The sequence below is a fragment of the Cygnus olor genome, chromosome 13 (assembly GCF_009769625.2).
Source record: "Cygnus olor isolate bCygOlo1 chromosome 13, bCygOlo1.pri.v2, whole genome shotgun sequence".
Taxonomy (NCBI): Eukaryota; Metazoa; Chordata; class Aves; order Anseriformes; family Anatidae; genus Cygnus; species Cygnus olor.
The window spans coordinates 2,433,504-2,450,353 of NC_049181.1; the positions used below are offsets into that span (position 1 = coordinate 2,433,504).

The 16,850-nt window shown below is 36.3% G+C and overlaps 1 protein-coding gene across 4 annotated transcripts in view; it reads right to left on the bottom strand.

The window, feature by feature from the left end:
* The window catches only part of RPS6KA6 (ribosomal protein S6 kinase A6), a 38,359-nt gene that overhangs the window by 12,156 nt on the left and 9,353 nt on the right, over positions 1-16,850 (bottom strand). For all 4 annotated transcript variants that reach the window (XM_040572131.1, XM_040572133.1, XM_040572132.1 and 1 more), the window contains exons 3-11: positions 14,101-14,217; positions 10,301-10,382; positions 9,563-9,643; positions 7,253-7,332; positions 4,309-4,415; positions 4,007-4,044; positions 2,269-2,411; positions 1,388-1,458; positions 229-317 (exon numbers count right to left, since the gene is read on the bottom strand). In XM_040572131.1, coding sequence (XP_040428065.1) covers positions 229-317; positions 1,388-1,458; positions 2,269-2,411; positions 4,007-4,044; positions 4,309-4,415; positions 7,253-7,332; positions 9,563-9,643; positions 10,301-10,382; positions 14,101-14,217 — 808 coding nt within the window. The remainder of the gene's footprint in view (positions 1-228; positions 318-1,387; positions 1,459-2,268; positions 2,412-4,006; positions 4,045-4,308; positions 4,416-7,252; positions 7,333-9,562; positions 9,644-10,300; positions 10,383-14,100; positions 14,218-16,850) is intronic.

Genomic DNA, 16,850 nt, shown 5'->3' on the forward strand with positions numbered 1-16,850 from the left:
CACTGTCAAAGCTTTGTTCTCGCTGCTAATAGTAACTGGTTCAAGAAAGTAACCATCCATTAGCCAAACCCAGAAAGTCACGATCCACACTAACATGAAATGGTATCAAAAGTCAAGTCTTACCGACCATCAACACTGGAGCTTGAAGAGTCTCCAGCAACTGCTTTCTTTAAATAAGAAATTCAGCCCACCTACTTTTATTTCAATGATCCAAAGAAATGAACCCACCTAATCTATTTGATGGGTTCCTTTTAAATAACATTCTCAGAAGACTTTGAGCTTCAGGGCTGAGAAACTGAGGCATTCCAAGTTTTGCCCTAAACGAAAAAAGACGAGTAAGAGAAAGAAATTTACCTTGCTAAAAAAAACGTGTACATAAGCTTCACTGCATAATTTGGTGTATTAAGGACCTATTCTGAAGTCTTGTCTGGTGTATACATTTAACTCATTAGCTTTAAAGTTTCACATTGTACGTGAGTGGTTTTCAAAAGCAAACAAAAAACCCACACCACTCAAAAAACCCACTCCCTTTGAGACCCCAAAACAAGCTTCATGCTAAAACAGAGTAAAGCAATTATCTCAGGAACACATAAGTATTTCAAAGATATCTTCATGTCACCAGTAAGTCATCACCAAAATGTCTACCAGAAACAAGGCCCAAAGAGACTCACCAAATGCAGACTTATTTCCAACTTGCTATTAGCCCCTAAAGTGATTGCTAACATTTGACAGTTAGTATCACTGTAAATTAAAACTGCCGTATGTTAAAGAAGAAAGCTTTCTCTCTCATCCCTTCCTCGAATATCACCCCCTCAAAAGGCCCAAGGCTCTGCATGTGGTCCAAAGGAAAGTCTTTGTTAACTAAGCACAAATAAAGATGAGAACATGTTTGCCTAACAACTTGCTTCAGAAGTCACCAGTTTACCCAGTTTGTCCTGTCGGACAGCTTGTGCTGCAACTGAGGTAATGTACTATGAAAATGTGAGCACGTAAGTGCAGTCTCCATATATATGTTCATAAAGCAACACCTGATTAACTACTGCTTACAAAACAAGGTATGCTATAACAGTAGCAAGAGTATATAACAACATGAATGGCAAGTAATGCTGTTCCAATTCACTGTAATGTTATTATCATTATTATACACCTACAATGAAAATAGAAGTTTATCCCTATGATTTTAATTTCTGCAGATACTCAACAGAATTTCCATAGTCTGGGATCTAAACCTTATTTATTGTGCATGTGCACGGAGGCAGTGCGATGGGGTGGCTTTTTTGTTTCTCTTCTAGTTTTAATGCTCTCAAGCACAAGTATTTAAAACAAGCTGTTAAACACGTTTAAGTTATGTTTTCTGATATTCTAAAGAGTAATAAAACATACTTACTTCAGTATCATATTCATAGTTTCATTTCGATCTTTACCTTGAAACGGTAGTGTACCAGTAAGCATTTCAAACTGAAAAGAACAAATGTTAATCTAAATCAACACTTCTCCCCCAGTTGCTCAAAGTGTTAAGTACTGTACTGTTTCCTATTGCTACATTAGGCAAACTGACTTGACTTTTAAAGAGATTATATTACCAAAAAAGTTCACAAATCTAAAGTTTTGTTTTTAATTGTTAGTTCACATTATAACAGTGGCAGTTGTAATGATGATTAGGAACATTTCACAGCCATGAGCTACTTTAGAGTAATAAAAACCCCTCCATACCTTAATTTTAGACATTGCTGCACTATGAAGGGAGCAAGAAAAGTTCTAAAACAGTATTTTACTTTTAATGTCAGTATGTATATTTTAGTTGGGTTCTCTAATGCATTACAGCAAAAGCATAAGTGCTAGCATTACTGACTCATTACTCTACTCCACTCCAGCAGTATTCAAACTTACTCTTACAAAAACAATTAATATTCCATCAAACCAAGTCTTCCTTTTTTTTTTCTTCAATTATTTTTTGGAAAATAAATACACAAACTGAAGTTTCACACTATGACAATGACTATTCAAAACAACTAAATTGACCAGGTGCATGATTTTTCAGGTTCCTAGTAAGTACTCCTTACCTAAGCAGGTAAAAAGTAAAATTTTATTCAAATTACTTGCTATTTCAGTAGCACTTTGGTCATCAAATTCTCTCCCTCCCCCCACCCCAGCATTCTTAATTAAATCTGGACAAGCCTATTCTAGACACATTATTTCACATTCACTTTAGACATATGCAGCATATTTGTGACCTTTAAGCGAGGTAAGCAGCAAAGCATACAGTACCATAAGAACACCAAAGGACCACCAGTCAGCACTCTGGTTGTGCCCTCGCCTGTTTACTACTTCAGGTGCCATGTATTCTACAGTACCACAGAAAGAATAGGCCTTCTTCTCTTGATCTACTGATTCTTTGCTGAGTCCAAAGTCTACAACAACAGCATTACAAGAATATAGCCAGTAAAGAACTTCAGGAAAAAACAATACTGTATATGGCATTTCAAAATGAAAGCGTTGACAGCTTTTGTTTGCTTGTGTTCAGGAACATTATGCTGTTATCCTAATGCTTCATGAACCAAGAAGCTGCAGATATCTAGAGAGGCATCAAACGTTTAGCTTACTATATGCCACCAAAGCCATTCCATAAGCTACAAATTAGCCTTCAATATTACTACTTAAAATATTACTACTTCAGTATTTAAAAGGTTACATATTCAGAGCCTTAAGATAAGCAAAAGATCTTTTTCTGCTTGCTACCTGCTTTATCCATACAAAAGACTGCATGCAAATAAATGAGTTTCAAAGATCGTAGTCTGCATGCTCTGCTACTACTGAACGATGAATTAAAGTCAGACTAAAAATAATGTTGTATAAGGCAATACAGTTCTGCAATGTGAATCAGAAGTTCAGTAAAGAAGTCTTACATGCCAGAATACTTTTTTCCTTCCTTGTCTATTCAATGGCCTTGCTGAAACAAGTCCTTGATACTGGCCCAGCTCTCAAGACAAGACTCTCAACATTCCCTTTTACGAGAGGGGAAGTGATTGCTAATCAACGATACCCTCAGTCTTCCCACTTTCAGAAGGAAGTGAGAATAAGATTCAATTGGATTTAAGCGTATTGTTCAGAAATTTTTAAAGCGGTGCATTTTATAAACAATTTCCAACATCATTCAACTCTTTGAGAGTTTAAACAATTTCTTTTTCACTCAGAATCTAATAGCAATATCTATAGATCCAAATATGTAATGAATTTATAAGTTTCACTTTAAATGTAACTTCTCAGAAGACATATTTCAGTTGTTCCCTATAAACCATTTCCCTGCGATTTCATATGCATTTAAGAGTGATAATCCTGAAATGCAATAATAATTTAGAAGAGGTCTTATTTTGCACTAAGAGCTTTTTATACTAAGAGAATCTCTGTTCCCTTTATATTCCCTTTATAAAAAAAAAAGTCTCAGCCAGCAACTTCAAGCCTGGTTCAACAACTTCTTGATCTTCAACTAAAAGGCATTTCACAGTAAAACAGCTTAGAAACTTTCTAAACTTTAGTTACTAAAACACCACCATTGGAACTAAAGTTCATTTAAAATAAATCACATTCAATGGCTGTTTTTGTATTATCAGCTATATTTCTTCTATTTTAACCACAGTAATTAGGATCTGCATTTTACAGCAATATTACTGCTAATACTGGAACTTGATCAATACAAAGATCAGCCAAAGCGAAAAATAACTTCTGTGGAAACTGCATGGACATCAGGATGTGGTAAAAGAAATCATCTGATACAGTCTCCTATAATCTAAAAATGCTTCAACAGAAGTACTTAATGGTACATAAAGAATCGTTATAAATGAAAGAGATACTGATTCATTATAAAAACTTTGACCAATAAGAAATTCTCTAAGCAGTAAAGTACTGGCCTCACGCTTCAACTATCACTACACATATCTTAGGTTTGTAACTATAAGCTTATACAGAGATATACACAGAAAGTGCTGTACTAATAAATATTACCTACCTGTTAACTTGATATGTCCTGCTTCATCAAGCAAAATGCTGAAAATTAAAATTCACATTCACCGATACACATAAACAGGAATGTTTGCATAACATTTAAAATATAGTAGTTAATTTTGATCTCCAACTTGCATCATTAAATTAACAAACCAATATTATTGCATTTTAGTCACAAATGCATTTTTATAAGATTATGTAAACAAACAATGTAAAAATATTTTTAATTTTTTACATCACTACAGTAGAAAATGCAAAGCAACAAGCAAAATACACGTAATAGTGGTAAAATACATTTTACTTTACTTTTCTGGCTTCAGGTCCCTGTATACAATTCCCAAGCTGTGAAGGTGATCCAAAGCAAGGGCCAGTTCTGCGAGGTAGAATTTCACATCTTCCTCTGTAAACATAACCTAATAAGAACTGTATAGATTTACCTTCTGATCTTGTCTTCAGTTTTTAAAACTGCAAACTAAAAAAAATACTCCTGTCTGCCTTAATTTCAAAATAAATTTTAGAAGTACCCTATGAACTGGTAATTCATGAATTGACCTAACAGAAATGATACAATAATACATGCTCATCATCATGACAGTAAACATCAAGTAAAAGAACAATCTGCAACACTTAAAAACATTTGCAGTTACCACAGGGCACTAACTTTTAAGATAATGAATTTAATTGTTGTATTTGGTGTTACTGACCACCAGCATTTTCAGTTGAAATCCAATGTAAACTGCTGTCCACTGCATCATAAAATTTGATATATCAACAGCTATTTTTATGTCACTCATTGTGCATCTCTCACCTCACATTACCAATATTTAGAAAAAAAATAGTAAAAAGTATGCTAAACAAAATACTTTGTAAAAATAACCGTGATGAGAAAATTAGCAGTGAGTTAAAGCAGGAACCTGCTCTGTTCTTCTTAGCAAAAGAAATTTTTAAAATCCTAAAATTCCTAGGCAAGACACCGAAGAACCAAGCGACCTTGCCTACACAGCATTTTATACAGATGCTTTCCTGTCCTAAATACTCAGCAGGTTGCTTCTAATTTTCATATACAAGACTATTTACTTTGGCTCTTGCCGTGTTCCACAAATTACTGGATAAACTAGTAATCCTCAAATGTAAAACCTCAAATTTAATTCCAAAACTTAATTCAACTATTCCCTATCTGTTGAAAACACCAGGAGTAAGGAGAAGAGCCCTCTCAACTGCACAGAATACACCTTTTAAAACTTTATACTATCATATTTGGGCTTACTGATTTAGTAATACACTGATCAATACTTGGTATTGCACACAAAATATGTGACCTGTCATACTGGCAACAGAAATATTTCCAATTTCCACAGTGTCAGTTATCAATACACTATGAACAATAAAGCTGTTACATGATAGAAACAGCACATAGAAGTTTCACCTTAATTTTGTAAGGGCAATGTTGATACAATCTTTCATCTCCATTCACAAGGGAAAAATGTCATTATTCCTTGGGATAGCCAAAATGCACATCTCAAAATACAACACAACTACAGCCTTGGAGTAACAATTTCACTTACAAACTACTTTGTGCCAAATTAAACACAGTGCAAGTCAATTTCATTCAATTTTACCACAGAAGACTTCAATAAATACTCATTTCATTTCCATAGCCAAAACTCTCATACCTGCATTAGAACTAAAACACTAGCAAAAGTGTTTTAATAACCTCATAGTAAACCCTACTAACTTAAATAATCCTCGTGTATGCAAAGTATGAAACACTGTGGGTAATTTACACTGGTGTTATCCACTGTCTTTGTATTACCAGGCATTTTTGCAATCTTTTCCTCCTACTAGGAATTAAAAAGGCCCAATTTTTTCCTATATATAGATACAGTAAATGTTTAAATGCCATCACAGAAGGTAAATGAAGTCTTCCAAAAATAACCACAACACACGTGTGGAAACTTAAGAATAATCTCACAATTATTAATTCTTTATTCCCAAGGAGAGTACGTACTTCTTTCACCTAGCTAGTATTATTACACATAGACTCGCATCCCTTAATTTAAGGATTTTGCATAGTCAGCAATCTCAGCTGTGTTGGTGCAAAAAAGAATAGTTCTGTTATACCAGAATTTCCCCTATAATCAGACAGCCTACGTGAGAGCAGAGTGACCTTGTTCCTACCTAGTGTCCCAATAGCCCTTTACAAGCCTGTCCATTCCTTTAACAGTTTTTATCCCCTGGTTTTACAGCTCAAGTTTAATTAATTTTGAGCTCAATTCTTAGACACGATCACTGTTCTACCAAGGTCAGCTTTCTTAAAAATGAGAGAAAAAAACTTTTCAATTCTTTCTTCACTTTTACCTGTTCCTGAAGTAAAACTAGTTTTTGTCTAAAAAAAAAGGGGGGGGGGGGGGGGCGAAGGAGAGAGTTCATGGCCTAACATACTGAGGATACGACCTACATGTCGTTAAAAAAAAAATCAGCCAGATACTTTCTTAAATCAGAAAACTGGGTTATCTTTTCCTAAGCATTAGCAATAAACATTCACATTTGTGAAAGCACCGGAAAGGTCTAACTGTGAAGTTGTTGGGAAATTTGCTATTAAAAATTTAGAGCTTTATGGAAGTTTTGCAAAAAGAAAATAAAATCTTAAAGATGGTCATAATATTTGCCATCAAATATTTATTATATTAAATTTAAGAAAAAACAAGGCTAGGCTGCATCATATTCCCCCCTCTGAAATTCTCTCCCAAGAAAACAGAAATGAAAAATTATAGTTCCAGTTACACGCCAAAATTAGATGGCAGAGGGGTGTCTTAAAAACGCTCAACGTTCACAGTTTGTGAGATTAAACGTTAGGATTTATATTACAGCATTATGCAATTTTGCAATGCAGCAGAAACCTCTTACAGATATGGGTTTCCAAGAGCACCTAAGCTAACTGTAAGCATAAGAACTATACATCTGCTTTAGTTTTGATGAATTTTAATTTACTTCAGTTGGGTTTCCAAGCAACAAAACATTTTTAGACAAAAGAACTGGCCTTTGTAGATAACAGAGAAAAGCTTAGGCTACTAACCAGTACACACTTAAGGTTACAGCTCATTATTCTACAATATGTAAGGAAAACCCAACTAAGCTCTTAAAAACCTGACTGTGACAAGAATCACTGGAAATAGTTATAAAAGAGAACCCTATATTGTCGAAGAAAATCTGCCAAATACTGAGTTGAGGTAAAATTTTAGGTACTTACCTCTTTGGATAATCGCGTGAATACATCTCCTCCCCTGAGAAAATCCAATATTAAATATAGCTTCCCTTCAGTCTGAAAGGCTTTAAAAAAAATCAATAGTTGTGCATGACAAAGATGATCTACGAAACGGATCTAAATGCTTTTAGAACATGAAGATTAGTTAGAGAAATGCAATATTTATGTTTTGGAACTGACATAGTTCAGCAGCCAATACGAAATTTACATGAGTTACTAATTTTAATGAATGATTACTTGCTTGCTTCTTCACAGAAGACAATCTTAGTCATAAAAGATCATTAAAATACTGTTCTTTTATTTCTCCTTTGCCAAACAGAGAAACTCCAAGTACGTTAATGACTGTGTTTCATTTTCACTCAATGAAAACTAAAAGACTCTGCAGAACTTCTATGAATTTTCCAGGAAATCTTTTAATTTCAAAAGTACATAATCTAAAAAAAAAAATTATTGTCCTGGTTTCAGCTGGGATAGTTAATTTTCTTCCTAGTAGCTGGCATGGTGCTGTGTTTTGGATTTAGGATGAGAATAACGCTGATAACACACCCATGTTTTAATTGTTGCAGAGATGTGTTTATGCTGAATCAAGGACTTCTCAGCCTCTCATACTGACTGCCAGCACAAGCAGCTGGGAGGGGACAGAGCCAGGACAGCTGACCCACACTGGCCAAAGGGATACTCCGTACCTTGCGTCGTAATGCTGAACACCAAAACTGGGGGGAGTTGGCCAGGGTGGGCTGCAGTTGCTCGGGGACTGATTGAGCATCGGTTGGCTGGTGGTGAGCAATTGCGTTGTGCATCACTTACTTTGTTTATTCTTCTCTTGATTGTTATTGTTTTTCTTTCCTTCCCCCCCTACCCTCCATCCCCTTTCTTATTAAGCTGTCTTCATCTCAACCCACAAATCCCTGCACATTTCTTTTCCATTTTCTCTTCCATCCCACTACAGGGTGTTGGGAGGAGTGAATGACTGACTGTGTGGTGTTTAGCTGTCTGCTGGGTTAAACCACAATGTATGCACTTATCTGCATTTGGGTTCCGTCATCAACCCTGATATTTAAAACTGCTAGAACTGAATTTGGGCACTGAAGTGGAAAGTAAATGTGAGGAAAGATTTTCTTAATTAAATCCTCTTTGACAGCATATTTAAACTCAGGAGATTATGCAATTTGGGTATTCTCCCTTCTGTTTTGGGGCTTGCTATTTGTGTTTGTTTTTTAATTAAAAAAGCTTTCAGAAAAAGTTGAAAATGAATCTGTTATCTCACTGCAAACTCAATATATTTTAAGCTGATGATTTCTAATTTTTAAACACGGGAAGCTATTACCAAAGTTACAGACCATTTCACAACCAGCTAGTCACTAGATACCAACGCTAAGGTCATCCGTCAGAGGGTCCTATGGTGAAAATGATGGGATGGTCTGCTAGTGTTAGGACTGGGAAGTAATTAATAAAGAATGCCTAGATTTAGATTCTGAAAACCCAACCAGAAGTTCTATAGAGCTCTTATACTATTTTGAAGTGTACCTCTTAAATATGAGATACTCCAAAGTTTTTGGTCACTGAAGTATTTCTTGCTGTAGAGACCACCATATTGGCACTAACATATTGACCACAGATGCTTTTATAATCAAATAGATAAATTTCCATTTATTCAGTGCACCAAAAACATGTTAATTTAAAAGTTGTGTGACCAGCTTAACATGTTAGAGCTTAACAGTCTATCATCAGAAGGAAACCCTCATCTGAATTTCATCTGAATAAAATTGTATACATGCATGAAAAATATCAGATTTACAATTAAACACCATGTGCGTTTGCATGCTAAAGGCAAAATTCCATAGGTAACAACTGACACATCAAGCTACTAGATCTATATGAAGAGAATCAGTACAAAAAGGAGTAGCAAGGAAGCCCAACACCAAGACTAAAATACAATTATAAAAGCAAAAGGTATGCACATTTAAACTCCTCAGGCAGTTCTGCAGAGGCTACTTTAGAAATGCTGATAGATTTCTTTTACTAAAGGTTCTTTCTGAAGGTCATTGAGCATCATCATGGCAGAACAATTCTTCCAGCCAGACCACATGCTTTCAAGTAGCTAACATATATTGGGACAACAGCAATATTGAGCAGGTCTTGTTTTCTTATCCTTCTTGCCAGTTAACTATATGCCATCTTATTTTATCATACTTAAAAAGAAAGCTGTGTTTTAAAGCACACCACTTCACTATCAAGAACAAGAACAGCAATGTCTTCAAGCAAAGAAAAACTGTACCAAAAAAAAGTACCAACCATAGTGCAGTTTGACGATAAATGGATGATTTACTTCTACTAATATATCTCTCTCCATTTTTGTACGAACTCTATCCCGAACTGGTGGAAAAAAAAAAGAATACTAGTATCAAAATTTATTATAATACAAATGGAACAGAAATTAGAATATAGGAAATTTTTAGTGTCCAAAGCAGTACTTTTACCTTTTTAGCAATAAAAATTAGAAAAGGTAACAACATTTTTTAAGTCTTCCACAAAACATTTTCAGACAGCAAAACTGTATTTTGTTTCTTGCCTCAACTTTAACTAGAATTAACTATTTGTACTGAATATAAACATTCTGACTGTTAAGATCACTTTTTCCCTCCTCAGCTAACACTCCCCATTTGTACAGAGTCAATTGCCTTCATTAAGGCATCTTCTGAAAGCCAGAACTAAGTTAGCTTGCTGTCACACCTATAACAAGAATGACTGACTTGAGTTTTAGCCACAGTGAAGTTCTAACTTAAAAGGCAAAATGAAAATTGTTTATTAATCTGCTCTGGTAGAAGAAAAATAAACAGAAATAAATAATGCAATTTTAAACACTGAAAAAATAAATTTTACTACATAATTAAAGCTATCTGGCCAGATTTGAACTCACTGAAAAAGTTTTAAGATGAAAATTATTCTCAAAAGAAATATTTGGACAACACATTTAAGAGAGGTGCACTGAAAACCTATTTTCTGAAGTTTAAATAAAAAAGGTACACATACCTTTTAAAGATGCTTTTTTCAATACTTTCATTGCATAAAGTTGCCCAGCATCAGGACCAATTATTTTCCGTACGAGGAAGACCTAGTATGAAAAACACCACCTTTAAAATTACTGCCAAAAATATTTTTATTTAAATATTAAAATCAGCCTGGTTAAAAAAAACTATATTAATTTACACCTTTACTTTTAGCTCCATTAACAGAGAGAGCATGCCCCTTAGTCCCATCCCATTCCTCAAATCCTCCACAGAACAACAAGATGTCATATATTCACAATTGACATTTTGCACAAGCAAGCTTGGTAATCAACTAAACATCTATCACAAAGTATTTGGAAACTTCACGCTAGTTTCAGACACCTTTAGGTATTCTTCCCTAAGCATACGCATCTTTTTTAAAAAAGGACAGAATTCCCTTAATCAGATCAAAGGTATATACACCACCACCTTCTCTTAAGTAGCCAGATAGTCAAAGTATACATTCTTTCCTATAGCCAACACTTTAAGTATTCATCAAATACAGCGCTCTTATACCATCTGGTTTTTGCTTTACTTTCTTGAAGAACGACAATAGCAGGACTGCCTGGTCTGCCACCTCTTATGCTAAGAGATTTTTGAGGTTTAAGACCTGAATCTCAAATACATAACTGGCTATACTAATGAATTCTGTAAGGGTGGCAAGACGAAAGCAAGGAAACACCACTGTTTGTGATGAAAGTATACCTTCCCTCTGGAACAGCAACTCCAACAGGTTTTTCTGCTCTCTTCTTTCCAGAGAAGTTTTAGAGATAGATGGTACACAACTTGACATTAAGAAATGCTTAAATAGAAGCATGCAGCATGAATATACATATCTCTATTGATTAATATTCTAACTGCTAGGTCTTTCAGTTTATAGAATTGTTTAGTATGTGCTTCTGTTTCTAATAATGGCTATTATAAGAACAATTTTTTTTTTTTTTTTATGAGGGTTTTGTTTTAAATACAGTTTTTACATTCAAGAGCTACCTGAAATTGCCTCTGGTCTTCCTTGTACTCACACTTTCCTTAATACTAGATTTATTTACACATACTTCTTTAGACATGATTAAATATCTATAACTAATTAAAAAAATGAACTAGTAAGCTTTTTCATTCTAGAATCAGAAATTCATACACTGCCAATGACGGGGCTAGGCGAGGGGTGGCTTTTGTTTTAAGCTCTGATCAGAAGAAAGTTGTCGTGTTTCCTGGTTGACAGGCTTTTATTGTTAAAGCTGTGACCAACAGCTGACCTATTGCATTGCTCCCCTATTATGTGATGTTGTTGCTCAAATAGTGAGGGCAGTAATTCAAACATGACCAAATGAGAAGACATCTGTAGGTTAATATACTCACGATCTATTACACAAACAAAGCCTTAATAAGCATGCACTAATGTTTTAATGCTGAATAACTAGCAGCTTTTCATCACGTAAGGAATCCATGTATCGGTTACAAACACAAGCTATTAAGGACCTAAACAGCCGCCGTGGTGAAAACTCCTTTAGCACCATCTACTTAAATTTGCAGCCAAATTCTCCACAGCCTCACATCTTGCAGAGATGCAGTGGTTGGTTGTTCAGCTGTAAGACATGAATTCAGACAGACACCTGCTGCACAAAGCAACTCACCTCGGCTCAGCAAGGACCAGCTTCAACAGACTGGGTGCTGAAGCCTTAGACCATTAGCAAAGGCTGAACCGAGAAGCTCAATAAACCTCATAAGGTTTAACCCTTTATTTCTGTGCAGTAGTGTTAAACCCTGCACAGATGCAGCAGTACTATACTGGGCCAGAAGAAACAAGCCTTGTGTTTGCTAAACCCAAAGGAAAAGGCCTGGGAGGTACAGAACTGGAGAGAGAAAACAAGGATCATGAAGGCAACAGCTACTGATCTTCATTGTTTGTTTTCTCTTTTGAACAGCAAGCAGCAAACATTAGATAAAACCAGCCCTGTTCAGAGATGTAACAGTTACCATCTGGTTCTTAAAGCTGGTTCTTGAACCAAGTACTGCCAGGCTTTACAAGCTCTGCAACAGACGTCTTGCCAAGCTGGTGGGATTCTGAGCAACAGTGCTCCTACAGCTACCAGAAGCCTGAGCACTGTAAAGTGAGAAACAAACTGAGGGAGGGCTAAGATGTCCATACCAGATGTGCTAAACCCCAAGACAGGGTGAGACGTCAAGTTTGAGGAATAAATGCATGCAGTATCTGAAGTCTCTAAAGAGAAGAAGCGCACGGGGAGTTGGCAGCCAACTTCACCAGATAAAAGTTTCTTAAGCTAATGTCTAAATTATTTTTCCCCTCTCATGCAACTCTATAGAGAGGTTTGTTCCTGCCACAAGACACGAAAGAAAAAAAACAGCAAAAGAACAGGAAATTGGAAAAATACGTATAGGTGATTGCAAAGAAGAAAAAATGTCCAAGTGTTGCAAAAAATCTAGTTTAAGACTGATTTAAAAAAAATAAGTTGGCTACGTGTATGCTAGGATTACTATTTTAATAAATGTGTTTCAAATTAGTGTCTGAAACATTTTTAATTTCATTTCTGCAATGTGACTGCAAGTGGCACATTACAAAAAATTACCACAACATCGTCACAGTTCTTCTATAACCTATTTAAATAATTTTTCACCTAGTGTCTGTAACTGTAGATCACCTGACAAATACAGCAAAATAAAGAAAATTAAACATTTCCGAGGATATTTACTTTATTGTTACTTCAGTTCGAGTTCTAAATTACCACAATCATAACTCTGTATCTACATCAATAAAGCTTTCCCATTTGGGAAAGGGGGGAGGCAGGAGCTGTGGCAGAATCAAATATTCACACTTGATCAAGTAGCATCAGTAAAAGACGAACCATCATCTCCTCTGTAAATGTCTACCAGTATTTATTACACCACTGGCACCCCCAAGCATCAACCTAAACGACAGAGGACGCACAAGTACTGAACAGAGATATTCATTCCAATTCCTCACCAGACAGTGCACAAGAGTCTTAATGCAGCTGAAGACACCACGATTATATTTCTAATAGCCATGGCATTGAACAAACAGAACGTGCCAGAGCTGTTGCATAAAAAGCACACTTAATTCTACAACCCAAGTGGTAAAATCTTTTGCTGTTGGTGCCATTTTTTGCACAAAGCTACAGATACCAGTTGAGAAGAACCACAAACATGCCTCCCTGCTCAAAGCAAACGGGAACTTTCCATGGCAGACCTGCAGAGCTGCTACGGACTCACCCTTCTGCCTAGAGACTGATGCTGTTGCCTATCTGGGTCTGGTACAATTTGGAGTCCTGCTATAAATAGTGCTCCCTTTGCACCAGAGCAAGACTGGAAAAAGGTTGCATTTGTCAATATCTTCTCAAATGTTCCTAGTGACTCAGCTATGGCACTATCCTTCTTGCCCCAAAAACATTCTTGAGCTAACCCTTCCCAGGCTGAATGTCTAGACAGGTCTAGAGAAAGATGCTGCTTTTCCAGAAACTGTCAATTCCTCCTAAAAATGTAAAGCCAGAAAGGCTGTCATAGAAAAAAAAAAAAAAAGAAAAAAACAGTAAAATAGGGTAACTTCCTCCAAAACAGGGCAGTATCCATAAGCACATCTACTTGTACTCTGATTTATTAGCTTTATACCTAACACGATTTCTGAAATGTCCTGTTAGTATTACAAAGGAAGTAAAACATTAACGTGTATTCCTACTAGCATCAACATCAATAAGACAAAGCAGGTTGAAAGTGGCCGTCAGATGAAAACAAAATGTGGTGTCTTACCTTTCCAAACGATCCCTGACCAAGAACCTTAAGTAGTTCAAACTGTGCTGGATCTGCTTTCTCGCATCCTTCTTTCACATGATGGGTAATGGGAATTTCTTTCACACTTCCTTCATCCTATTATTTCAAAGCAAACAAAATACAACAATGAACAGTCCGGAATTAATCAACTCTTATTAGATTTGCATATAAATGCCTTTAAAAAAAAGTTTTAATAAGGCCTAAAAGAAAGCTATTCAAATGGAAAAAAGTTTCCCATCCATACTTTCTGAGACAAATGCATGTTTTAAAACTCTAAACAGAAGTCAAATCCTCACCCAATTGAATAATGCTTATTTTCTTTAGTCATAAATATTACAACTGGAACAAACGTGAACTTTCTTACATGAAAGGAATTAACATACAGATTTTTAAACCAAGTCTGAGGTGATCCTTCTGTGCTTTACCTTTGGTTTAGTTGCCTCTAGTTTTCCCAGTGATTGCTCTTCTCATCTTTCCCTTTCCTGAAACAGTCTTAATGAAAGCTAAATTGAATTTCATCATTTTAGATAATTACTGCTTTTCACAGCAGCAAATAATAAATATGGTCATCCACTACTGTAGCTAAAGGAACATGCGTTGTTTGAAGAGCATAAATAATAAATGAGTCATCTTAAGCACTCTGAGAATTCTTTCATCCAACAGAAGAAATGCAGCTCTGAGGCGCAAGGCTGAGGGAAAGACTCTCCCGTGTGGAGTCCTCCTTCAGAAAGCTGAGGGCAATTCTGAGGCAGGGAGAGATCTAGTGTTCTGTTGCCTTTTTCCTGTTGGTCTAATCATTTGTTGGGGACAGTTGGACCAGATGATCTTGGAGGTCTTTTCCAACCTTAATGATTCTATGGTTAGCAAAGTAGGGCACAAACAGCTACAATTGTGAAAAGACAAACGTTCATGATGAAAACACATCAGATTACGTATTGCATGCCTATAAAACTTATGGTGTAAGAGAAGTTTCTGTGAGGCAAAACAACCGAGGTGTCAAAATAAGCACTCTTGAAACTATGAACTACGTGCTAAGGCCTGCAACAGCAACCTGAGCCTGCACATAGCAGAGGAACAGTACCCCTTCGCCCTGTCAAGAACATCAATGAATTTCTTGTGCTCAGCAAATAAAACCCAATGACAACAGAAAATCCCACCCAATTTGCAGTACTTCGAGGTCTTTAGGGTATCCAAATTATTGACTCTCCCATCTTCGCTTTAGTTCTTCACCTCAAACTTTTCTTAGTGAAGACAGATGGCGGGGGGGGGGGGGGGGGGGGGGGGGGGGACACCTACAGCACATTCCTCTCTTTCAACAAGGAGTCTGACAGATAAAGACATCAGACAGACCACTTGATGAAAAGGTTACTTTTAACAGAAAACATCTTACTACAGTCATGGTCAGGTTGACTACAGAAAGTCTCGTAGCCTAAGAGCAAGCATGAAAGCTTACAGTCAGCCTTATCAGACTTGATAGACACACTTCTAAATGTAATTCTCTAGGTCATGTTACACAGAAGATCAGGAGAAAAATCTGATCATCCAGATGTGGATGCACTTACTACACTATTGAAAAAGTAACAGGCAACCACCCCACTGCATTAACTGTCTATGCATTAATTGCCTTTTGTTCATCCAGCAAAGGAAGAAGCTCAAACACCTCTGTATATTCACTGACTGTAGTGCAGCTGTTACTGCAAGTCTCCCCTACATCTCCTATTTCATATTCTTTCTGGAAAAGGGCTGTTTGTTCTGCCTGCTTCCCATGCAAAGGTAGGTATTAACACAAGTCACTGCTGGATAACAAAGTCAATTCTTCAATTCATGCTCTAGGCTACTTATTTCCCCTCTTCACAAAATCAGCTGACATACACTGATGATACAGCGTATATACATCCCAACTTCATTTCATCCATCCATCTTGCTGACTCTGCATATACATATTTACATGAGAGGTGCACATTTCTTCCTTTTTTTTTTTTGGTAACACATGCTTCCCATGCTTGGAATTTAAGGCAGGTAAGAAGACTAGCATTTCAAGTCATCTGATGACAGAAAGCAGCAGTTCCTCTCCTTAGACGCCAAGGGGAAGAAGAATCTTAACCGCTCATTCTTTCTATAAAGTATGTAAATGCTCCATTTAGAAGCATTTTTACCTCAACATCCTAATTTGTGTTGCTTAACACCACGAACCTTTGCATGAGAAAAGATGTTTAAGAGTTCATCTGCTCTTCTATTTATCACCCACCTTGAGTCATTAGCCTGTGACATCACATTTGGTTGCTGCGGAGACAGTATTTCTAAATGTGACTGAGGAGAAAAATGTTTTCCATGCAAATAAAGAATAACTTGAGATGCATTAAATGAGTTAATTTTATAAGTAGCTTTGCCTTTACAAAAGATGTCTATATAATTTCAGCTACTTAGCTATCATTAAAGCTCTAGAAATTGGTATGGCTGAAGTATAAAAAGATCTCTGCATCATCAGGAATGAATGAGTGGGTAAAGAGTTTCATGGATATATAAGCCAGTTTCATTTTCCTTTCTAGTTTGGCCTCCATGAACTGCAAATTTGGTTATCTGATTTTATGTTCTGCTCTTGAGCAGCAAATCTACTGCAGGGTTCAGGTACCAGCTCTCAGTAATCCACCTTGCAAATGAGGTAACTCTTCCCAGCAGGTTAAACAGAAGGTAAAGCACTGAAAGAAATGCCACAATCAGTTATGGCT